Source organism: Corvus hawaiiensis, chromosome 22 (assembly GCF_020740725.1).
Source record: "Corvus hawaiiensis isolate bCorHaw1 chromosome 22, bCorHaw1.pri.cur, whole genome shotgun sequence".
NCBI lineage: Eukaryota > Metazoa > Chordata > Aves > Passeriformes > Corvidae > Corvus > Corvus hawaiiensis.
In genome coordinates, this window is record NC_063234.1 from 1,835,943 (window position 1) to 1,860,903 (window position 24,961).

Below are 24,961 nucleotides of genomic sequence, written 5' to 3' on the forward strand. Positions count from 1 at the left end.
AATTGTATTTTTATTGTATTTATTTTTATTATATTTATTTTATTTATTTTTATATTTATTTTTTATATTTATTTATTATATTTATTATTATATTTATTATTATATTCATTTATTATATTTATTGTTTTTAATTTTTATTATATTTATTGTTTTATTTGTTTTATTTATTATATTTATATTTATCATATTTATTATATTATATTATATTTTTATATTTTAATATTTGTTATATTTGTTATATTTGTTATAGATTATTATTATTATTATTATTATTATTATTACTATTACTACTATTATTATTATTATTTACACAGAATTAATTAAAACCTAGGCTTTTCAGGCACTCTTTTTATTTTATTGATTTTATTTAATTTATTGAATTTATTTTATTTAATTAATTTTATTTATTTTATTTAATTTATTGATTTTATTTAATTTATTTACTTTCTTTAATAAGGTTGGGAAAAGCCTTCGAGTTCCTCAAGTCCAACCTTTGAATAAAATAATAAACAAAATTAAAATGAATGATAAAATATTGCTGTCAAAAAACTGAGCAGAGCTTCTTTAATTCAGAAAAATCAGAAGAAATCAGGAAAAAATCAGAAAAATCAGGAAAAATCAGGAAAAAGTTCAGAAAAATCAGAAAAAATCAGAAAAATCAGAAAAAATCAGGAAAATTTGGAAAAATCAGGAAAAAATCAGAAAAAGTCAGGAAAAAAATGAGAAAAAAGTTCAGAAAAATCAGAAAAAAATCAGAAAAATCAGAAAAAAACAGAAAAATCAGGAAAAAATCAGAAAAAACCAGAAAAATCAGGAAAAAATCAGAAAAAAGTTCAGAAAAATCAGGAAAAATCCTCTCCCAAACAATGTTTTTAATTAAATACAAATTAATGTGAATTAAAATATTAAAATCCTATCAGTTCTTGAAACACCAAAAAATCACTTCAATGTGATAATCACAAAAATCTCAAATTCTTCCTGGGCTTCCCCTTTTCCTGCTGGTTTTTTAGGTAGGAATTAGGGATTTTTTTAGGGGGAAAAAAAAACCCTGGCAAAGTTCTGGAATGATCATTTTCTCCATTTTAACAAAAGGCTAAAAATCTCCATGAAATTTAGGATTGCAAAATTGCAAAGTGACCCTAAAATCTCCAATTTCCTTTCTCAGAAATTTCCTTTCCACAATTCCTTGGAATATTTCTCCCGTTTCAGGCAGGGAAAAGCGATCCCAGGAAATTCCATGTTCCACTTGGGAAATTTCACTTTCATTTCATTTTGGAAGCGGTTCTAATTTCTCTTCTTAATATTAAACCCAAATAAATCCACTTTAGGGTCTGGATTTTCTTTAATCTCAGCTTGTGGCTCAGTTAAGCCGGGTTTAAGGAGGGGTTTGGAGCTTCTTTGGATGTTTTTAAGTTTTTCCTCCTTGTCCTTCTCAGCTCCAGGTCTGGATTTCCTCCCATGGAGATGGGAAGGCTTAAATTTCCCAGGCTTTGTTCCTTCCCTGCCTGTGAGCCTTGATTAAGGCTCAACCTCCAGCTTAACTTAATTTCGGACTCCTTTTTTTTCTGTCCCCTCTCCTTGGAGCTGGAATTTTTTCCCAACTCTCCAATCCCACTTTGGGATCACCGAGGGAATTTTTGAAGGCTGCAAATTTGGATTTGAGGAGGAAAAGGGAAAGGAGGGAATGCACCTACAAAGCCGGGCTTAAAATTTAGGAGAGCTTGGGGGTAGATCCCGTGTTTTCCACTCCTCTCAGCCATTCCTGGCTTTTCCTGCAGGAAATAAGTGGGAATAGCAGTGATGATTAACCCAAGGCAGGAGGTGACCTGGGTGACCCCGGGGCCGGCTTTAGATTCCCTGGCTATCCAGGAACGCCCGGGAATGTTCTGAAAACAGGGATTTCGCAGGGATTTTTCCCTTTTTTTTTTCCTTGGCTTTTCCCTCGTTTTTCCCTTCCTTTCCTGCTGCCTCGAGGTCTCCCCATGGGAGGTCCAAGCCACCTCCTCCCATTCTTTCTTCCCTCTTTCCCAATCCTTCTTTTCCTGCCACTTTGCCAAAGATCCTGCCAAAAACGAAAGAATATTTGATTTATTTCCCCTTTTTTGCCAAGCTGTCCATAAAAAAACGGAAACCAGGGAATTCTCAGGGATTTTTCGTGGGTTTTGCCTTGTTTTCCTTGTGGTTTTCCTTGGTTTGCCCTTTTTTTTCCCCACTCCTCACCTGGTGCCTCCTTCTTTTCCTGCCACTTTGCCAAAGATCCTGCCAAAAACGAAAGAATATTTGATTTATTTCCCCTTTTTTGCCAAGCTGTCCATACCAAAATGGAAAACAGGGAATTCTCAGGGATTTTTCCTTTTTTTTCCTTGGCTTTTTCCTCGTTTTTCCCTCTTTTTTTTTTTCTGCTGCCTCGAGGTCTCCCCATGGGAGGTCCAAGCCACCTCTTCCCATTCCTGCTTCCTTCTAAAATTCACTTCTGGACTTGTTTTCCTATTGGGAAAAAGCACAACAACATTATTATTTTTTTTTTTTTTTAATTATTTTAAAAATTATATTTATATATATATTTATATCTATATATCTATATCTATATTTATACGTATATTTATATTTATTATTAGGAATTCTATTATTAAATTTGTTATCAAATTTATTATTCTTAAATGTATTATTATTAAATTATTTATTATTATATTCTTATCTTAATTATTAGGCATTTGTCATTAAATTTATCATTAAATTTATCATTAAATTTATTATTCTTAAATGCACTATTATTAAATTTATTACTATTTTTATTATTATTATTATTATTATTATTATTATTAATTTTTAAACTCTTTAAAAGTCCCAACAAGATCCCTATGAAGGATTTGGGGTTTCCACGAAATTATTCCCTAATTTTTTACCTGGTAAAACGTTCACTTTGAACATTTTCTTCCCGTTTTTGCACCCTTTTATTCCCCATTGCACCACGATATTTTTATGATCTTTTTTTTCCCCACAAAAAGCTTCGTTTTTCCAGGAGAGGGAGGAAAAGTTGGGAAAAGGAAATTCCCCAGGCACTGGGAGCTCAGTAACGATTAACAAAGGCCAGAAAAAATGGGATTTTTGAGGCATTTTCCCATTCCCAGCCTGGATCTGAACCCAGCCACGAGGGAATTGGGAAAATCGGGGCAATTTGGGGCAATTTGGGGAATTTTGGGGCTGTTTTGGCTTTTTTCAGGAGTTTTTTGTTGGTTTTGTTCTGGGATTTGGCAGCTTTTTGTTGTTATTTCAGGGGTTTTGGGGTTTTTGGGTTATTTTTGGTTGTTGGTTTGGGGGTTGGGGGTGTTTTTTGGTGTTTATTCAGTTTTGGGGTGATTTTTGTTGTTATTGTCGGGGGTTTTGGTGGTTTTTTGGTTGGTTTGGGGTTTTTTGGTGGTTTTGGGTTTTTTTGGTTGCTTTTTTGTTGTTGCTTTGGGAGTTTTTGCTTGTTGGGTTTTTGGGGAGTTTTTTGGTGTTTATTGTTGGGGTTTAGGGAGTTTTTGGTTGGTTTTATTGTGATTTTTGGCAGGGTTTTGTTGTTATTGTTGAGGTTTTTGAGTATTTTTTCAGTTGTTGTTGGGTTTGGGGGGAATTTTTTGGTGTTTCTTGAGTTTTTCAGAGGTTTTGTAGGGTTTAACTCCAAGTTCAGATTCCCCTGGTGGATTTAACCATGGATTTATCCAACACAAGGCCTCAGTGAAGCACTGGGATGCAGTTCTGAGAAACTGGTTTTTAACTGGTTTTTAACTGGTTTTAACTGGTTTCAACTGGTTTCAACTGTTTTAACTGGTTTTTAACTGGTTTTAACTGCTTTCAACTGGTTTGAACTGGTTTTCAACTGTTTTAACTGGTTTTAACTGGTTTTTAACTGGTTTTGATGGGTTTTAGTACTCTCTTCCCGAGCTGTCCTGGTGTAAAATTCCACATTTTCCCTGGGAGCAGATTTTTCCCTCACGGTCCCATTCCCAATTAAAACATCCTTTTTTGGGGTTTGTTTTTTTTTAATTCTTTATTTGAAAATCTCAGCTTTTCAAAGCTCAGCTCAACAAATCCCTTTGGGACCAGGAAAATGGGATTTGCTTGGAAATAAAGGAGTGGGGGGAGGTTGATTTTAAAACGGGATTTGTTGGAAATGAGGAATGTGGGGAGGTTGGTTTTGAGGTGAGTGAGGAACATCCCAACCCCCTGAGCTCCAGATTCCCAAAAAAACCTCGGCTTTTAAGGATATTTGAAAGGATATTTTTGATCCAAGGCCTTGCAGGAGCTCCAGAGATTTTTGGGGATGCTTTTATTGATGGAATAAGGGTGGCTCCAGCAGCTCCACAACATTCCTTGGAGGAATTGGTGTCCTGGGAGCCAAATCCCACTCCTGGAACATCCCTGCCGTGGCCAGGACTTGGATTTTTGGTTTTCCCAATCCGTGGGCAGGATGGAACTGGAAAAACCTCCTCAGTTTAGAGCTGAGATTTAAAAAAATGGGATTTACCTCAAGGGAGGTGAGGCCTGGGATGGATTTTCCGGGGAATTTGTGGCTGCCCCATCCCTGGAAGTGTCCAAAGCCAGCTTGGGATAGTGGGAAGTGCTGTGAAGAAATGATCTTTGAGGTCCTTCCCAATCCAAACCATCCCAAATTTCTGTGCTGTAGGAAATCAAACAAACTGAAGGGACTTGAACCCAGCCTGGAGCGTTTTTTGGGGGCCTTCCTCTCAATTTTGGGGGTTTTTTTGGGTCTCTTTTCCTCAATTCACCAAAGGGAATTCATGGATCTATCCCGGTTTCTTTTGCAGCAGGGATTTTGTGCAGCCCAGAGCCCTCAGCCTTTTGTTTGGTTTGTAAAATGTGAGCTAAGAAATGAAGGAGTTTTATTTTAAGATGGAAAAATCGTTGGAAAAGTGCCTGGACACCTGAAGTGTTGGGTGGGACTGAGGGAAAAGGGCCATTCCCACTTCCTATTCCTTGGGATTTGGGATTTTTGCCATGATCCCGTTAAATGTCCTCCCTTTAGGAAGAAATTTTATCCTTCCAAGCAGCTTGAGTAGAAAAAAAACCCCATTTCTTGTGAGAGCTGAAATGGGATTTTCCTCATCACAAAATGTGTCAAAGGCAGGAAAGTGAAGGAATTTTGAAAGGAAAATTCCCCAAAAATTCCTCATTCCTGATCCCTTTTGCCTTTCCCTTTTGCCCACACCACTTACAGAAAAAAAAATGGTTGAAATCTTCTTTATTTTAGGTGTTTTCCACCCAAAAAGAGATGCTGCAATATTGTCCTGACGCTGGTTTATTGTTTTGGACACAAAAGGAAGGATCCTGATGGATCTCTTGGTGAAATTTGGATTTTCAGGATGAATTGAGGCATTTCTGGACAGGTTTTAGGGATTGAAATGTGGCTGGGTCAGTGCAGCAGCTCTGAAAATTCCAAAATTGGGGAAAATTCCAAAAACAGCTCCAAACCAAAAAATATTTCGGGAAAGATCCACTGACAGTCATCCGAAATAATTCATCCCGGAAAAATCCCTTTAGGCGGAGCTTAAAAAGCTCCTCAGCTGGGTTTAAAGCAGGAGCTGGGAGCTCAGGGATTTTTTCCAGCTGGATTTGGAAAATTGGGATGCACCAGCTCACATCTCCCACGCAGGTCTGACACTCCAGGCCACCAAAACACCCCCAAAAATCCCCTTTGTGTCCTCGAGGAATGCTGCCATTCCTGGAATTCCCTGCTCCAGGGGATATTCCCGGGTCTCCCTCAGTGGCAGGAACGGGATCTGGAATTTTGGGAATTGCAGGGATGGAATTTGCTGCCATTTGCTGAGGGAATTCAAGGTGGTTTTGGTGGATAAATCCAAGCAGAGGATCCCAAATTCCCTCTAAATGATGGGATCTCTCACATTATTGTGCATTTAGAATTTTGGCTTTTCCCTAAAATTCCCGAATTTTTTACAGCTGGATAGTATTTCTTAAGTTATTAAGGATTTGGATTGTTTTGCTCTAATTATTATTAAATATTGGGGTATTTTTGTGCATAATTATTTATTATTATTGTTCATTATTCCTTATCATTATTGTCATTATTATCATTATTAATTACTCGCCATGGTGATCACATTTATTATTATTTTCATTATCATTATTAATTCTTAATTATTTATTCTTCTGGGTTTATTCTATCATTTTTATTCTTTTTATCCCCATTCAATGGATGACAGAGCTGGTTTTAATTGTTAAAACAGAGTCTAACAAAGCCAGGTTTTAGTCTTTAGTAAGTCTCCACCTCCTTTTATAAGCAGGGCTGGGTGTCAACACAATTTTGGGGTGATTTTTCCAGATTTTTCACTGGAAAATCCCCAAAAAAGCTCAAATCCCAACAGAGGACCATTCCCAGGTGACATTTTTCCCAAATCCTTTCATTTTTTGCTCCAAAAAAAATCCAGTTTTGGAGCCTTGACCCTGAGATATCCTCACCATCTTACTGGGCAGCATTGGATGATTTCTGCTTTTCTAATACTGCCTGGTAATGATGATGATGGTGTTTCCTGCACTCCGTGGAAAATCCGGCACAAAAGTTGGGAGCTGAGCTTAATCCCCGCTCAAGAATTCCAGGTTTGGCCCCCAAATCCCTGCCAAGCACGGAGGGAGTTCAAATGGAAGCTTGAGATTTGGGGATAAAGGGTGAAGCTCATGGAAAACAGCTTGGGTTTATCGTGGGTTGGGAAATCTTATTTATGGATGGATCAAATCCTGTTGGGATGGATAAGCCTGGATCGGGAAAAATCCATGGATCAGATGCTGCAAAAATAGGAATATCCAAATGGGAAAATGGTGTAGGGACAAGAGAAATGTGGGAATTCTGTCCCCAAATGTTCTTTTCCTTCCCTCTTAAAGCCCTGGAGCTGCCCAGAGAGTGAAAGTGAATCTTTTATTGGAATTTCCTTGTTCATCTGTATTAAGTTGGGCTTAACCTCCTTTTTCTGTTTTAGATCTGGATTAAATCAGGTTTAACCTCATATTTCTCTTTTAGATCTGTATTAAACCAGGCTGAATTTCATCTTTCTCTTTTAGATCTGGATTAAATCAGGTTTAACCTCATATTTCTCTTTTAGATCTGTATTAAACCAGGCTGAATTTCATCTTTCTCTTTTAGATCGGTATTAAATCAGGTTTAAACCCCCTGTTTCTATTTCAAACCTGTATTAAACCAGGCTTAACCCCCTGTTTCTGTTTCAAACCTGTATTAAACCAGGCTTAACCCCCTGTTTCTATTTCAAACCTGCATTAAACCAGGCTTAACCTCCTGTTTCTCTTGTAGATCTGGATTAAATCAGGCCTAACCTCATCTTTCTCTTTTAGATCTGTATTAAACCAGATTTAACCTCATATTTCTTTTAGACCTGTCTTAAACCAGGCTTAACCCCCTGTTTTTCCTTTAGACCTGCATTAAATCACCTTTTTGTGCTCTTTTCCCTCCTGAAACCCCCCACGAGTTCAAGCTCTCCTTCAACACCACCCACCCTCCTTGTGCCCACGGTAAATTCCTGACGCTCCCGATGAAATACAGCCATTCCTTGGTTTTTTTCCTGGAATTGGGGCCTCCTGAAGAACATGGAATTATTGATTCCTGCAGCTGCTGGACACGCTGGTCCTCTGTGGGCATCTTACTAGACAGTGCTGGATTTTCTGCCTCTACTCTAACACTGTCTGGTAACGATGTTTAAAGGGTGAACCAAACCACTCCAGGCCCAAATTCCACCCAGAGCGGAACTTTTCCACAGGGTAAGGATGGATCTCGGGAAAACGGGGTGGGATTAGCCCTGGGAAATGGAAATAGAGATGGAAATAGAGATGGAAATAGAGATGGAAATAGAGATGGAAATAGAGATGGAAATAGAGATGGAAATAGAAAGAAATAGAAATAGAAAAATAGAAGGAAATAGAAATAGAAGGAAATAGAAATAGAAATGGAAATAGAAATAGAAATGGAAATAGAAATAGAAATGGAAATAGAAATAGAAATGGAAATAGAAATAGAAATGGAAATAGAAATAGAAATGGAAATAGAAATAGAAATGGAAATAGAAATAGAAATGGAAATAGAAATAGAAATGGAAATGGAAATAGAAATAATATTCACTAAAAATCGATGGAACCCCTCAGAGGTGCTGCTGGGTATTTAGGTCAGGTCTAACATCCCAAATCCACTTTTCTCCCCCAAATTTGGTTTGCACGGCCCAGATCTCGCCCAGGACACCAAGATTTCCCTGGGATTTTGCCATTCCTGCCTGTGGAAGGTGATAAAGGGCAGGATCCCGCTTGGAAAGGTCGTTGTCCCCAATTCCAGCTCAGTTAAAGCTCCACGGCTGAACGGCTCCTGAACTCCCAACCTTTCCACCCTGCCCTGTCCCAGGGGGGTTGATTGCTCCGAGCATTCCTTAGGAAAGCCAGGAATTCCAGCCAGGCAAGGAACAGCTCCTGAAGCAGCTGGAGGAACATTGGGAGCTCCAAGAATTCATCCCAAGTGAGCAGGAGCTCGTGGAGAAGGGATAAAGTTGGGGTGGAAGCTGGAATTCCCTAAGGAAATCGATTCTTCTCCCCCTACGGAATAAAATTCCAATTAAATCCGTTGCTGGGGTGACACAGGACACCTCATCCCACAACAATTCCATCAAATTTGAGCCCAGCTTTAGTAAAAAATCCCAAATTTCAGCCCTGCTGGAGCTGCAGTAAAGATCAAGCAGGCTTTGGGGTCACACAGCTAAAACCAGGCCTAACTTGGGGCCTAATTAAGCTGCAAGTCTCGCCCTGCTCCGGTGATGTTTCATTAATTCCAGGTTCATATGCAGGACGTGTCTTTGTTCACCTTTCAGGACCTTCCTTGACAGAATCACCCACATTGGGGGTTTGCAGGTGGGTTTATCCGTAGGGGATGAGAATTCCTGTCAGCAGCCATTCCTTCTGATCCATCCTCACACAAGGAATCCCAGAATTCCAGGATCATTTAGGCCGGGATCTGAATCCAACCAGCGCCCAATCCCCACCTTGTCACTGCCTGCCTTATCCAGGAATTCCTTGGATCCCTCCAGGGATGGGGACTCCTCCCTAAGGACCCATTCCCATATTTCACCCCCTTTTCCCTGCAGATTTTCCTCCCAGTCCCAAATTTCAGCTCCTTTCTGGGACAACCAAGGCAGTTCCACACATTCCTCACCCCAGAGCTTTCTGTGGGATTCCAAGGATTTGATCTGGGATTAAACCACAGCCCCACGAGGTTTTCCCTCAGCCTCATCCTGGTTTTAACCCCTTCCCTCACTCCACATTCCAAATTAAAACTGGTCTAGCAACACAAAAACGCTTGGAATTAGATGATTTTAAGGTCCCTTCCAACCCAAACCAGCCTGGAATTCTCTTCCCTTATCACTATAAATCTTTAAATCCTTTTTCCCTGCTTTGCACTAAGCCAAGCCTAAGACTCCTTGCCCCAAATTAGTGGATAATAAAGGAAAAGCAGGAAAAAAAAATGGATCAATTGATCCATAATGAAACTTATTCCCATTTCAACGTGGAGATCTCGGAAGGAGCTGCCCTAAATCCACACCTGACCCCCTGGAAGGAGCTCTGCTTGCCCTTGGAGGTTGAAATTCCCAGGAAAAGCAGAGGAGGAGGAAGCAGAGGGGTGATTAAGGCGTTAATGAGTAACTGCTCCGGGAGCCCTGGAGGAAATGGGGGGAAATTGGAGGAATTCTGGAAATTGGATTTTAACCAGGCCTTAAATCAGCGGGATTGGGGCCCAACCCCCTCCCACCCATCCCCTCTTCAAACAAAGCTGGAATTTGTGTGGAATTGGGTCAATAAATAACAATAAAAAAGGAGATCATTCCAGCTGGGCAGCCGTGGGAATGTGGCCCTGGAAAAAACCAAACGGAGACAGGGAAATCCCACTCCTTCCCACCCTACTGATGGTGGGTGCTTAGGGAAGAATCCATCCCAGCTTTTCTCAGAGCCAGGAAAATTCCTGCCTCAATTCCCTCCCTTTTCCCACAGATTCTCCCCTTCCTTAAATCCACTTCACCACCAGTGCTGGGTTTGGGGTGGTTTAGGAGCTTTTTGGGGCAGAATCCTAAAAATCTGCCTCAGCAAGTGGGATTTATGGATGTGGGGCAGCTGGAAGCGCATCCCCAATTTTTTGGGAGCTGCTCCAGGCACAGCCAGAGGAATTCCACGGATGGAGCCGCCGGGGTAAGTCCTTTCAAATATTTAAAATTCATTTCCCAGCCAAGCAGAAAAAAGCTGAATTTTCACCCTTTTCCTGCCTCAAATCAGGCAGGACGAGTTCAAGATTCCCTGGGAATTGCTGTGGCTCAGGAGAGCCTTTCCCTGGGATCATTTTCCAATCCTGGATGTGGAGAAAGTCCTTTTCCTGGAGCCTGCTGATTGCTGTCTTACCAGGCAAAGTTAGATCTGCCTATTTCTGTCTAATACTGTCTGGTAATGCCGTCAATCGCACGGGCACGACCTCAGCGGGGCAGAAATGGGGGAAAATCCCCTTTAGCAGAAGAATTCCTGGAGTTTCGCAGCTGGAATTCATTGGAGGCATTTTGAGGCACTTTTTCGTGGCAGAAATGTGGAGGGAAAGACCCCAAATCCTTGATTTTATCAATAGAATCAATGAAGTTTCGTGTGAATTTGAGGCATTTTAGGCACTTTTGTCCTGGGGAAAAATGTGGGGGAAAATCCCTTTAGCAGAGGAATTCCTGGAGTTTCACAGCTGGAATTCTTTGGAGGCATTTTAGGTTCCTTTGTGTTGGAGAAATCAGGAAAAAAGCCCCAAATCCCTGAATTTTATCAGAAGAATCAGTGGAGTTTCATATTAATTTGAGGGATTTTGGTCACCTTCATCGTGGGAGAAATGGGGGGAAAATTCCCTTTAGCAGAAGAGTTCAGGAAGTTTCACAGCTGGAATTCACTGGAGGCATTTCAGGCACCTTTATCCTGGAAAAAAAACCCCAAATCCCTTGATTTTATCAGAATAATTAATGATTTTGATATTAATTTTAGGCATGTTAGTCCCTTTTTTCTTGACAGAAATGTGGAGAGAAAAAAAAACCCCAAATCCTTGATTTTCTCAGCAGAATCCCTGAATTCTCACATGAATTTGAGGCCCCTGGAATTTGGGTGCAGACCCCACACCCCAGGAAAAAAATCCTCAATCCAAACCTGAGCAGAGCCCTCGCTGGTCCCAGTGCTGAAAAAACTTTGGAAAACTGCCCTGGGAATGGGAATTTGATGGTTCTGGATCCTAAAATTTTCCTGCTGAAGATTCTCAACACAGAAACCCCGAGGTTGAAATAAAAATCAAAGCAAGAGAATTTTTCTGGTGAAATTCAGGCCTTGAGGCTGCTCTTGGTTTAAGGAGCTGCTTCCGATTGGGAATCATTCCTTAAATTTCCAAACGATGGGAATAGCTCAGGGTTAGATCCCTGGTTGATTTTAAAATGGAGAGAAGAACACTTTTAAAGGGATTTTATAAATTCCAAAGGTTCTGCCAAGCCCTCAGCTCCCAAAATCTTCTGTTTGGGATGGGATTCATCACGTTTTACAGGGAAAAAAGGTGATTCCCAGAGATTCCCCACATCCAGCCTTTATCCTGGGAAATGAGAGCAGAATTCCCTGGAATTTCCAGCTAGGAATGGCTTCGCCCCAGAGAAAAGATGGATGTGTTGTCCTGCTTGAGGTGGCTCCTTCCCAACTCTCATTTTTGCAGCTTTTCTTTCCAGAGTTCCCATAATTTCATGGAAGATCTTCCTTCCTTTGGAAGTTGCAGTGTCTCCCCAAAATATGAATTTAATCCTCTCCATTGTCTCTTTTTCCTGCATTTCCACCCTTGGATTCCTTGTTTTCCTTCCCTTTATTTGCCTCATTCCAGCACTTCCCCTTTGGAATCCACAATTTCTCACTGGAATCTTCCCAATTCCCATTTCTGCCTTCCCAAGAAGCCCCAAAAAAAGGGGGATTTTTGGAGTTTGGTGCTTCCTGAAACCCAACAAATCTGACCTTTCAGCAGCTTAATTATGAAATTAATTCAATTCATTCTCTTTCAAAGAACTGAAACCAAAAACTTCATTCCTTTAATTACAAAGTGTCCCTGGGGAAGCTTGGAATAAAATCCCACTGGAAACGCTGTGGACAGGGAATTTTCAAAGGTAGGGTGTGACCAAAACATCCTGGAGAAGGCAAAAAGGTGAAAAAATTCCCACTTTCTCCACTACTCATTAATTTTAATTAATAAATGAATATTCTACTTTATCTCTGCAATCCACCTGCGTGGATAAACACATCCATAAAGATGATTTTTCCCTGGAAAAATGGGGAAGAGCAGCTCCAGCAGCTGCCCTTGGAGAGAAGAAGTTTTCTATCTCGCAGTTATCTCCTGTTTCAGTGCCTGGGAGCTGATAAAATCCATTTTAGACATTTTCACTGGAATTTCTATTGAATAAAAGAATTGAAATTTAACCCAGCTCTGAGTTGAGTTTCTGTGGAATTTTTTCTAGTCCCAGGAAAAATCCTGCCCGGAATTGCGTTGGGCTTTGGGAAAGTTCAAAGTTTCACGGGGTGGTTTAGGAAATAAAACTCCTGGAGGAGAGAAAAGGACACGGGAAATGATGCAGGGGTGGATTCAGGGCTGGAATAGCTCCCAGTCCTCCCAGATTTCCCACCAGTGCTGCTGGCAGCTGGATTTAGGGAAGTTCCAGAACTGGGATGCAGCAGGATGGGAATTCAGTGTTGGAAAAGCAGTAAAATTCCCAATCAAATCCGAATTTAATGGGATTTGGCTGATCCAAATGTATCCATTTCCAAGATCTGGTTTTCCTAAAGGCAACGGAGTGGAGATATTTTTTTTTTCCAGGTGGGAAAAATAAAATGGGGTTTCTTCCCAAAGCCTGGAAGTGTCCAAGGCCAGGTTGGTTAAATCCCTCTGGAATATCCCATTTTCCCCTGAGCTGAGGAAAGCTGAGGGAGCACAGAAGGTTTTGGGGTGGCTGAAACATCTTGAAATCCATAACTGAGCCTCTCCCCTTGTCCAGGAATTGGGAAATGATTCCTCGAGGGTGGAATTTTGCTTGGAAGCGTTTTGGGTTGCGACAGCTCCGTCCTCCCACTGCCGCTCCTGTGGGATCAGGTAATCCAGGGAGGGGGAAGGTGAGGCCAGGATGGGCTCTGGGAGCACTGGAGCTGATCCCAACCATTGTGCAGCAGCAGGAAAAGCCCTGGGAATGTTCTGGAAGGGCGCTGTGACCCCCGGGGAAGGTGCCAGGGAATTCACAGCCAGCCCAGGGGACGCGGGACCGCAGCCAAGTTCCAGCTTCCATCGGCTTTTCCCAGAGTTTTTGGTTGGGGGTGGGAGTTGCACTGAGAAAAAAAAAAAGAGGATTTTGCTGGATTTTCGTCATTCCTGCCTGGAAAATGGGAGCTGAGGAAGTTTCAGCATCCGTGGAAGTGTCCAAGGGATGTTGGAGCAGCCTGGGATAGTGGAAGGTGGGATGGGATGGGATTTAAGGTCCCTTCCCACCCAAACCATTCTGGGATCTCAGGAGTTGGAGAGATTTTCTGGATGGGACAAAATTTGTGATGTTTGCACTTGGAAATGGGAGATCCTGGCAGGAATTGCAGACTTGATCCTCTGATTTTAACCCTGGGAATGCCCCACTCCGAGATCCTAAAAAAAACCCCAAATCCCACCTTGTTTTCTGCTCCTGCATCCGAATTTAGCGAATTAGGAATTCAAGGCTCCATAAATTGGCTTCGTGACATTTTTAACGGAGGCTCCACAGGGATCAAATTCCCTTCAAAGCTCCGGTTTGGGAACAACCCAGAGGCTGCCTGGAAGAATCCCAATCCCATTGTTTCAGGCACTTTTCGCTTCACTCCAATAATTAATGATCCAATAAACCAAAAATGTGAGGGAGGAGAGGCTCCCAAAGAAACCGGGAATTCTCAGAGCATGGAATGGGTCATGGAATCAGAAACCGGCCATGGATTCGCTCTGTTAGGAATGAGTTTGGAAAGAGCACCCCAAATCAGCGAATTGGGGTTTTTCCATGTTTATCCCAACATTCTCAGATTCCTGAGAAAACCTTTGGGATCTGAAAAGGTTTGGAAGGAAGAGGGGAATGGAGGATTCCCTTCCCTTCCCTTCCCTTCCCTTCCCTTCCCTTCCCTTCCCTTCCCTTCCCCTCTCCTTCCCTTCCCTTCCCCTCTTTTTCCCTCTCTTTCCCTCTCTTTCCCTTTTTTTCCCTTTTTCCCTTCTCCCTTTTCTCCCAATTAACCCCTGGCTCGGCTCATATTAAACCAATAAAATAATATAAAATAATATTAAAATATTATTGCAGGCTCAGCTCACATTAAACTCGCTCCTGGGAGTGGGAAGAGTTTCCCAAGCCTGACCTTTGGGACACTTGAGGAATTTAAGGTCCATTCTAACCCAAATCATTCCCAGATTCTGGGATTCTTTTCCTGACATTTTCCTTCCTGAGCCCAGCTCTGTGCATTAAAAACTGATTTCTTTGCCTCCAATTAAAATCTTTTTAATGCAGAGAGAATTCTTGTCCTTAGGGAGATGCTGAGGTCATTTTTAGCTGGAAATTCCAGCTGCATTGCAACTGGATTCTGGAGAAATCAGTCACTGATATTCCATTAAACTGCATTCTCCAGGGAAAGGGGAAGTTTTGCCTCCTAAACTCTGCTTTTTTTTTTTTGTAACAAATGACCCCAGGCGGTTTTTGTGTCCCTGCCAGGGCCAGACACAATTCCCAAAGGAATTAATGAGCCACATCCAGGTCCAGTAATTTACTGGGAAGACAAATTCCCTGGGAGGGGATCGTGCTGTGAATTCCCTGCTCGGTGTGAGCAGTGACACCCGTAGGGCCCTTCCCTGAGAGCTCAAGTCACAATAAACCCCTAATTCCAGTATATTGGGATGAAATCCTTTGCTGGGAGGGTGGGGAGGGGCTGGGACTGAATTCCCAGAGATTTTATGGCTGCCCCATCCCTGGAAGTGCCCAAAGCCAGGTTGGAGCACCCTGGGATGGTGGAAGGAGTCCCTGCCCATGGATGGGGTGGAATTGGATCATCTTTAAGCTCCCTCCCAACCCACTCTGGAATTCCATTTGATGGAGTTGCCTGTGATGAAATAATGGGATAGAGCTGAAAAACTCAGGCACTGCTTCCCATGGGAAATCCCTTTCCCACTGTCCCCAAGCCCTGCAGGGCCCAAACGTGGCCTGGCCTCCACAAAACCCCACACAGGCCTTGGAATTAAAAAAAAAAAAAATCTCTTCTCAATCCTTTTCCAGCCCCTTCTGAGGCAATTCCCCCTGATTTGTTGGAATTGGTGGTTCCTGGGTGCTCTGGGGGTGTTTTGGGTGGGATTTGAGGAGGAAATTCAGGGAAGGAGGGCAGGGATCAGCACAGGCCTCACCACAGCTTTTGCTGTCAGAACCCTTTGGAAGCAGAATTTTAAAACAATTCCTGACTTGGAGGATTTGCAAATCCCTCTCCTTTATTCCAGAGCAAAGTGGAGCAGGTGTGGGACAGGCAGGAGATGTGGGAACAGCTCCCTGGGGACAGCACCTGCACCCAGGGGTGGGGCCAGCGGGGAATAAACGCAGGGATCATAAACCAGGAGAGATAAGGATGGGTGACAACGGCCACAGCCTTTGTCCTACCGGGGTTTTGTCACTGAGGCAGGAAATTTCACTCTTGGAGCTCAGAGGAGCAGAAAAGGGAGGGAAAAGGCAGCAAAAATCTGAGTTTCAGCTGTTCAGTGGCACTTGGTGACTGTGACAGAGCAAGGCCAGCTCCACTTTGCCTCAGTGTCCCCTCCTTTCCCTCAATGTCCCCTCCTTCACCTCAGTGTCCCCTCCTTCACCTCAGTGTCTCCCCTTTTCCCTCAGGTGTCCCTCCTTTCCCTCAGTGTCCCCTCCTTTCCCTCAATGTCCCCTCCTTCACCTCAGTGTCCCCTCCTTCACCTCAGTGTCTCCCCTTTTCCCTCAGGTGTCCCTCCTTTCCCTCAGTGTCCCCTCCTTTCCCTCAATGTCCCCTCCTTCACCTCAGTGTCCCCTCCTTCACCTCAGTGTCTCCCCTTTTCCCTCAGGTGTCCCTCCTTTCCCTCAGTGTCCCCTCCTTCACCTCAGTGTTCCCCCCCTTCCCTCATTGTCCCCGCTTTTCCCTCAGTGTCCCCCCTTCACCTCAGTGTTCCCCCCCTTCCCTCATTGTCCCCGCTTTTCCCTCAGTGTCCCCCCTTCACCTCAATGTCCCCCCTTTTCCCTCAGTGTCGCCCCCTCTCCCTCAGTGTCCCCCCTTCACCTCATTGTCTCTCCCTCAGTGTCCCCCTTTCCCTCATTTCCCCCCCCTTTCCCTCAGTGTCCCTCCTTTCCCTCATGTCCCCCCTTTTCCCTCAGTGTCCCCCCTTCACCTCATTGTCTCTCCCTCAGTGTCCCCCTTTCCCTCATTTCCCCCCCCTTTCTCCTCAATGTCCCCCCTTTCCCCTCAGTGTCCCCCTTTCCCTCATTTCCCCCCCTTTCCCCTCAGTGTCCCCCCTTTCCCCTCAATGTCCCCCCTTCACCTCAGTGTCTCTCCCTCATTGTCCCCCTTTCCCTCATTTCCCCCCCCTTTCCCCTCAATGTCCCCCCTTTCCCCTCAATGTCCCCCTCTCTCCCTCAGTGTCCCCCCTTTTCCCTCAGTGTCCCCCCCTTTCCCCTCAGTGTCTCTCCCTCAGTGTCCCCCCTTTCCCCTCAATGTCCCCCCTTTCCCCTCAATGTCCCCCCCTTTTCCCTCAGTGTCCCCCCCTTTCCCCTCAGTGTCTCTCCCTCAGTGTCCCCCCTTTCCCCTCAATGTCCCCCCTTTCCCCTCAATGTCCCCCCCTTTCCCTCAGTGTCCCCCCCTTTCCCTCAGTGTTCCCTCCTTCACCTCAGTGTCTGCCCAGTCAAAATCAGCAATATCCATGGAATTATCATGGAATCAGGGATGGTTTGGGTTCGGAGGGACCACAGGCAGGGACATTTTCCGCTATCCCAGGCTGCTCCAACCTGGCCTGGGACACTTCCAAGCATGGAGCAGCCACAAATTCTCTGGGAATTCCATCCCAGCCCCTCCCCACCTTCACAGGGAAGGATTTATTCCCAGTATCCCAGCTAAACCCCCTCTCTGTCCCTTTGAAGCCATTCCCTGTGTCCTGTCACTCCATCCCTTGGAAATATTCCCTCTCCACCTTTCCTGCAGCTCCTCCAGGCCACAATTGGATCATCCCAAATCCTCTTCCAGGCTGAACATTCCCAACTCTCCCAGCCTTTCCTGCTCCACTCCTCTCAGCATTCCCAGTGCCTTCTCTGGATTCCAGCAGCTCCAGGTGGAATTCCACCCCTCAGGATCTGCCAAACAGGGCCTTCCTACCAAAGCCAGGCTTTGAAAAGGGGAAGAGGGAGGTGGAAAATGTGAAACTGGGAGGTGGAAAATGAAAAACTGGGATGCTGATCCCACAGGCTCCCTGGAATCGGAGCAGCCAGGGCAAAATCAGCCCATTTAGACCAAAAATGGGATTTTTTTTGACATCTCCAGGCAGCACTTCCAAGGAAAAAGTGGTTGGAGCCTCCCTTGGAGCCACTCTGGGCTGCTGTTGGTGAGGAATGAGGAGGGGGCTCCATTTTCCTTGGAGAAGTGCAGTTGGCATGGAGTGCTGTAACAGATCCTGGTTATTCCAGCAGCTCCCAGCAGCCTTTGATGATAAAAGGGAAACAGTTCCCGGATTTCGTCACTCAGGCCATAAAAGCAGCAGTGCCTCTGAAGGGCCCTTTGTGCTTTATCCATGAATTATCCAGGAAATATTGGTCAATCTTTAATCCCCTCCCATCCCCGGGCTCTCACGGAGCCTGTTCTCTCTGGAATAAATTTTTCCAGCCTCTCCAGGAGCTCCCTCTGCTGCCACTCTGCTTCCAAAGGGTTGGGAATAAAGCTGGGGTTTGAATGGAATTTTGTGGCTTTTGTTGGAATATTGTTCCCATGGGTGTATCCAGATCCTCTGCTCCTGGAGGGTGGAATTTTGATGCCTGCACAGCCCCAAAAATGGGATATTTTTTTTCCCCAGGTTTTCCTGGGAGCCTGAGCCTAAGGATGGCTCTGTTCTCTCCAGGATTAGGATGAAAATCCAAAGTGGAAAAGGCTCAGCTTCCTCAGGATAATTTAGGGAATGATGCTGGATTTGAAAGCCAAAATAAAAATCCCAAAGCAAAAAACTTCGTTAAAATGAGTTTTTCTTTGGAATTTCCCAAGTTTTCCTGGGGAATCAGAAACTTCCCAGCCCAACTTTTGGGGTTGCAGTTCCTGCAGAAATTCCCCACTGTGATCCCAACCCCAAATCCAGGGAAACAGAATCACCTGCTGCGAGCTGCTGGAACTCACCGGGAACCTTTGGAATCTCACAGGGAGGAATTTTTTCCTGATATCTGATCCAACCCTGCCCTCTGGCAGTGGGAAGCCATTCCCGGTGTCCTGTCCCTCCATCCCTTGTCCCAACCCCTCTCCAGCTCTCCTGGATCCCTTTAGGCTCTAGAAGGGTCTCCCTGGATCCTTCCCTTCTCCAGGGGAACATTCCCAGCTCTGCCAGCCCCGCTCCAGATCTTTGGAGCTGATCCAAAATCCAGTGATCATCCAGGAGAGGTTTAAATCCATATGCAATTCCTCTGAAATCCCAGGAATTTACACGGATTTCCACTGAATATCCACCAAAGGCACAAGAAACTCGTCCTGGATTATCCATAATTATCAACACATCGGCATCTCCACAGGGGATCAGCCCAAGAAACCTCCAAAACCTGCTGGAATTACATCATAAAATCATGGAATATCCTAAGTGGGAAGGGCCCCACAGGGATCAGAGTCCTGCACAGCAATCCCAAAATCCCACCTGAGAGCATTTTCCAGGATTTTTTTTCCATTTCCTCCATTTTTCTGGAGCTCTGACCATTCCCTGGATGAGCACCACTCTCTTTTGTCCCGATTTTCCTTGGAAGAACCTTCATAGGAAAATCCCTGGCAGCACAAAAGGAGCCTCCCAAGGGAATCTTTGAGCCGGAGCAGCCCCTGGGGCTGGAATGGGATTGGGAAAGGCTGGAATGGGGTTGGGAATGACACAATCAGGGCAGTTTGGCAGCGCTGGAAAACCAAGGGAAGAGGAGGAGACGTGGCTGCTATTCCAGATCCTGGAAATCAGGATAACCTGGGAAAGCTCCTGAATCGATGCCAGCCTGAATGAGCAGGGTTTTATCCCTAAATTCCAGGATTTTGGGGAAAAACAAAGCCAAACTCGCCCTAGATGCACTCCTTTCCCTATGGAAAAACAATGCTTCACACCCCATCCCTCCCTTTCCTGCTGTTTTTCTGGGAAGCCGAGCTCAGCCCTGCTGATTCCCGCTGATCCCAGATAATGATCCCATTATCTGAGCTCACTGTAGACTTTGAGGGATAAGATGGAAAGTTTTTCCTCGGCCGTTTTCTCCCCGTGTTCCTCCTCTGGGAATTGGATGCTGTAGGATTCCTCCCCTTGGAGCGGGAGCTGCGGGGGCGGCGGCAGCCGCGGGAAGCTGTGTCCCAAATCTGCAGTGGGAACAAAGAAAAGCTCATCCAGGAATCCCAGAAACCTCGGTCAGGCTGCCCAGCCCTTTTCCAGGTCGTGGGATCAGGGAATTATGGAATGAGTTGGGTTGGAAGGGATTTTAGGATGATCCAGTGCTGCCCCATCCATGGGCAGGGACACTTCCCGCTATCCCAGGGTGCTCCAAGGACACTTCCAGGGATCCAGGGGCAGCCACACCTTCTCTGGGAATCCATTCCAGGGCCTCCCCACCCTCCCAGGCAGGAATTCCATCCCAAAATCCCATTTAACCCTCCCCTCTGTCAGGAATGCTGGCCTGAATGATCGGTGATTCCGGGAACCTGCCCCAAATCCCAGAGGAAAACCCGGATTTATCTCACTAATTCCACTCCTTTTATCCCTGCTGGAGCTTCCAGAGGTTCCTCACCTCCAGGTGGGTTTTTTTTGTCCTTCCTGAGGGTCCAGATGCAGAAGTGCAGCAGGAATGTGAGCAGGATGAGCACGAACACGGCCACGGCCGTCAGGATGGCCAGGATGGTGCTGGAAGGGAATTCCAGGGGAATCCGAGCTGCAATTAACGGGATTTAATTAAAAATTAAGGAATTCTGGGCCCAGGTTTTTGTTCAAGAGGAAGGAGATCTTTCAAGGGAGTTTAGGGATTGATTTGGGAGTTCTGTGGGGAAAGAGGGAAGGTTTGAGAGGTTCAGAGTTGAGGGGGCAAGGGAATCATGGAATGGGATAAAATAGGGAGAAAGGAAGGGGGAAAAAGGAAAAGGAAAAAGAAAGGGAGCAGGGAAGGAACTGAAAAAAGGAGAAAGGAGAACCTAAGGACATTTTTCCTGGAGAAACCAGGAAAACAGCAGGAGCAGCTCAGTGGGAAATGATAAATTCCCACCTAAACGTGCCCTATCCAAGGATTTTCTCCACCTTTTTCATGGACAGCGCTTTAAAAGCGGAATCTTTGCCAGGCCAACAATTAATTAATCACACCTCAATTAATAGCAATATTAATATCAATATTAAAATCAATATTTTATGAAACAGCAGCAGCTTTCCAAGAGGATTTCCAGGCCAGGAAGCTCTGGAGGATCCCGGAGAAAAGCAGGGAAGAGGGAATAAACCCCGGGAAGGAAGTACCTGGCTCCAGAGGTCTCATGGGGAAGCCGCACACGGAGTTGTGGGTGCTGTTCCCTTCCTGGAGCGTTATGAACCCGCTGCTCTCACAGCTGGAAAAACCATTGGAATTTGGGGTTATTAATTATTAATTATTATTATTAATTATTATTAATAACTATTAGTTATTCCCATACTCAGTCCAGTTGCGGCACCAGCCGTTCCTGCTGCTGGAATAAGTCCCGGTCTCACAGGGTTTACACTCGAACTTGAAATTGACTTTTCCTGCAGGGAAAAAAGGATGGGAATTTGTGAGATCCCAAGTTCCGGGGGAAGCTTTTCCCTCTCCGTGCGACCAATCCCCCCCGGAAAAATCCACTCCCAGTTCCTCCCACCTCGGAATTTTGGGAGAGGAGGGTTGGAAGTTGAGGCAGCTCAGAGCAAAAGCGGCTCCTGCAAACTGTCCCAAAGTTTGGGGTGAAAATGGCACTGGGAGAGTGACAATCCCAAATTTCGGGTGGGAAGAATCCCAGGAAAGCGTTGCAGGGTGTGAAAATCCCAGATTTGGGAAGGAAAGAATCCCAGAAAAGCGTTGCAGGGTGTGAAAATCCCTGTCCCTGTCCCACTCCCTGTCCCACTCCCATTCCCGATCCCAGCATTACCGATCCTGGTGGGCTCGTGTCCGGGCTCACAGAGGGGCACCCTCTGGCAGTACTGGCAGGTCCTGTTCCCATTCCCTGTCCCATTCCCTGTCCCCTGTCCCATTCCCTGTTCCATTATCTGTCCCATTCCCTGTTCCCTGTCCCATTCCCTGTCCCCTGTTCCCATTCCCTGTTCCCTGTCCCATTCCCTGTCCCATTCCCTGTTCCCTGTCCCGTTCCCTGTTCCCTGTCCCGTTCCCTGTCCCTGTTCCCTGTCCCATTCCCTGTCCCAATCCCAGCATTACCGATCCTGGTGGGCTCGTGTCCGGGCTCACAGCGGGGCAGCCTCTGGCAGTACTGGCACGTCCTGTCCCCTGTTCCCTGTCCCATTTCCTGTTCCCTGTCCCGTTCCCTGTCCCCTGTCCCGTTCCCTGTCCCCTGTCCCGTTCCCTGTTCCCTGTCCCCTGTCCCGTTCCCAATCCCAGCATTACCGATCCTGGTGGGCTCGTGTCCGGGCTCACAGAGGGGCAGCCTCTGGCAGTACTGGCAGGTCCTGTTCCCATTCCCTGTCCCATTCCCTGTCCTGTTCCCCGTTCCCTGTCCCGTTCCCCGTTCCCTGTCCCGTTCCCATTCCCGATCCCAGCATTACCGATCCCGGTGGGCTCGTGTCCGGGCTCACAGAGGGGCACCCTCTGGCAGTACTGGCAGGTCCTGTTCCCTGTTCCCTGTCCCATTCCCTGTCCCCTGTCCCATTCCCTGTTCCATTATCTGTCCCGTTCCCTGTTCCATTATCTGTTCCATTCCCTGTCCCATTCCCTGTCCCCTGTCCCATTCCCTGTTCCCTGTCCCCTTCCCATTCCCAATCCCAGCATTACCGATCCTGGTGGGCTCGTGTCCGGGCTCACAGAGAGGCACCTTCTGGCAGTACTGGCAGGGCTCGTCGGCACAGCTGTGCCCTGGGGGACATTTGCAGTCGTGGTCCTGCGCCGCCTCGCAGGGGCTGCTGCTTCCTGCCGAAAGGAAAGGGTTAAAAAGGCAGGAATTCCCATTCTCCTGGGAAAAGGCTGGAAAAAAGGGTTACCAGGGAGGTGTCACTGCCACCCACCCTGCTGGGGGGTGGTTGAGGAGCCCTGGGCATTTGGGGGGGGGGGGGGGGTGTGTACAGCTCCTCCGGACACATTTACACACGATTTCCACGTAATTTCCAACATTTACACACAGGTGTGCACAATTTATACACAGCTACACACAAGTTCCACAGCATTTCCCCAGAATTTACACTCTGTACACACATTTACACACAATTAGCCACATTTACACGTATTTACACACAGTTTACACACAATTTACGCACATTTACACACAATTTACACACAATTACAATTTACACACATTTATACACGTTCACCCACAATTACACACAAATTACTCACCATTTACACACAATTACCCACAATTCACCCACATTTCTACACATTTACCCACAATTTCCACACATTTACACACACTTTACACTCATTTCTACACAATTACCACACATTTACACACAATTTCCACATCATTTCCACTATTTACCTACATTTACACACAATTTAAACAATCTACACACATTTATACCCATTTACACACGATTACACACAATTTACCCACATTTACACAAAATTTACACACAACTTCCACATCATTTACACAATTTATACACATTTACACACAATTACACACAATTTACCCACATTTACACACAACTTCCACATAATTTACACAATTTACCCACATTTACACAAAATTTACACACTTCCACATAATTTACACAACTTATACACATTTACACACAATTTACACACATCTATACACAATTACACACAATTTACCCACATTTACACAAAACTTACACACAACTTCCACACCATTTACACAATTTATACACATTTACACACAATTTACCCACATGTACTCACATTTATACAGAATTACACAAAATTTGCCCACATTTACACAAAACTTACACACAACTTCCACATCATTTACACAATTTACCCACATTTATAACACAATTTACACACATTTACCTACATTTACCCACAATTACCCACATTTGCCCACACAATTTCACACAATTACACCCATTTACCCCCAATTTCCACACTGTACCTATGCTTACCCGCATTTACCCATCATTTACACCCAATTTACACACATTTCCACCAAATTTCCACCCTGTACCTCCATTTACACCCCCCCTGCCCATCCTCACCTCCTTTCCAGGTGCATTTAGGGCAGCACTTGGTGCCATCTCCCCACACCGCTCTCATCTCTCCATCCTGGCACTGCCCCGCCCGGCCCTGCCGTGCCCAGTGCCCCAGGAGCAGCACCAGGAGCAGGAAAACTCCATTCCTCTGCTTGGGCATCTTCTTGGGCAGTGCCACCCTGGCGTGGGCAGTGCCACCAAGTCCCTGGCACTGCTCTGTCCCCTCCACAGAGGAAGGCGTTGGGGTTTTGTGGCTGAACTCTTCCTGCTTTTTAGGGGGCGGGGAGAAGATTTGCTTTAAAATGGCAGAGTCTGAGTGTCAGGCATGGCCCAGGGAGGAGCAGCAGGGGCAGAGAAAGGGGTGGCTCCATAAAAATGGGGGTTTGGAAGGGTTTTGGGGGCATAATTGAGGATTAAAGGGGATTAAATTTGGGTTGTGGGGTCAGGGAATGGTTGGGGTTGGGAGGGAGCTTAAAAATCAGCTCATTGCTGACACCTCCCACTGTCCCAGGGTGCTCCAACCTGGCCTGGGACACTTCCAGGGATGGAGCAGCCATAAATTCTCTGGGAATTCCATCCCAGCCCTTCATCACCCTCACAGCCAAGAATTTCTTCCCAATATCCCATCTAAATCCAATCTCTGTCAGTCTGAAACCATTCCCTGTGTCCTGGCACTCCATCCCTTGGAAATATCCCTCTGGGGGATGAACCTGTCCCTAAAACCCATCCCAGCCATGCCCCCTGTGGCACCTGACACCTGTTGTTTATCACAGCAAGAACCACGAATTTCTTTCTTTCTCTCTTTTTTTTTAGCTGTTTAGGTTTCTTCTCTTTTTTTTTTTTTTTTTTTTTTTTGCTCTTTGGGTGTTTTTACCCTTCGAGCTGCTCAGGTCCTGTCAGATGACAAACATTTCCAGTCAGCTCAGACAATGATTGTTCCTGCCAGGCCTGAAGCTCCAGAGTCAGCAGTGACCTTTCAGAAATAACCTGATTTATCTCCTGTCTCATCTCTGGGGTTTTTCTCAGCAGCTTCACCTGTGTCTGCTGCCAGGAGCTGACATTTTACCACTCAATCCTCTCCTTGCTCAGGCCTCAAATGCAGAGCCCACTTCCCACCCCAAAAAAACTCTTTTCCAGCCAGCCCCACACGTGGATCAGGGCAAATTCCAACCGTAAATTCAAATTGTCATGGAAAAGAGGGGGAAATGTCACAGATTTAATCCCTTTTCCACACCCTGGGGTACCACAACCTGCAAGGATGAGACTGAGGGAAAAACCAGAGGATTCTTGCACCCCTGTGGC

General features: G+C 45.2%; 1 protein-coding gene and 1 long non-coding RNA gene across 5 annotated transcripts; both read right to left on the reverse strand.

The window, feature by feature from the left end:
• Positions 1-2,320: 2,320 nt before the first annotated feature.
• Positions 2,321-24,133, reverse strand: TNFRSF18 (TNF receptor superfamily member 18). Of its 4 annotated transcripts, none has more exons than XM_048326541.1 (7): positions 23,666-24,108; positions 22,287-22,421; positions 20,968-21,055; positions 20,795-20,883; positions 20,085-20,225; positions 19,513-19,659; positions 2,321-2,487 (listed from the first exon to the last, which is right to left on the reverse strand). In XM_048326541.1, exons 1-7 carry the CDS (start codon positions 23,817-23,819, stop codon positions 2,468-2,470), a joined length of 774 nt encoding a protein of 257 aa, XP_048182498.1. In that variant the 5' UTR covers positions 23,820-24,108; the 3' UTR covers positions 2,321-2,467. The 4 variants fall into 4 exon arrangements, with proteins under 4 accessions (XP_048182498.1, XP_048182496.1, XP_048182497.1 ...); XM_048326539.1 differs by lacking the exon at positions 2,321-2,487 and adding an exon at positions 11,303-13,419 and having other exon boundaries at positions 23,666-24,133; XM_048326540.1 differs by lacking the exons at positions 2,321-2,487; positions 22,287-22,421; positions 23,666-24,108 and adding exons at positions 11,303-13,419; positions 21,433-21,539.
• On the reverse strand, positions 3,802-3,911 carry LOC125337168. Its single transcript, XR_007207985.1, has 2 exons — positions 3,864-3,911; positions 3,802-3,831 (listed from the first exon to the last, which is right to left on the reverse strand). It is a non-coding gene; the product is annotated as an uncharacterized LOC125337168 (long non-coding RNA).
• Positions 24,134-24,961: the final 828 nt, after the last annotated feature.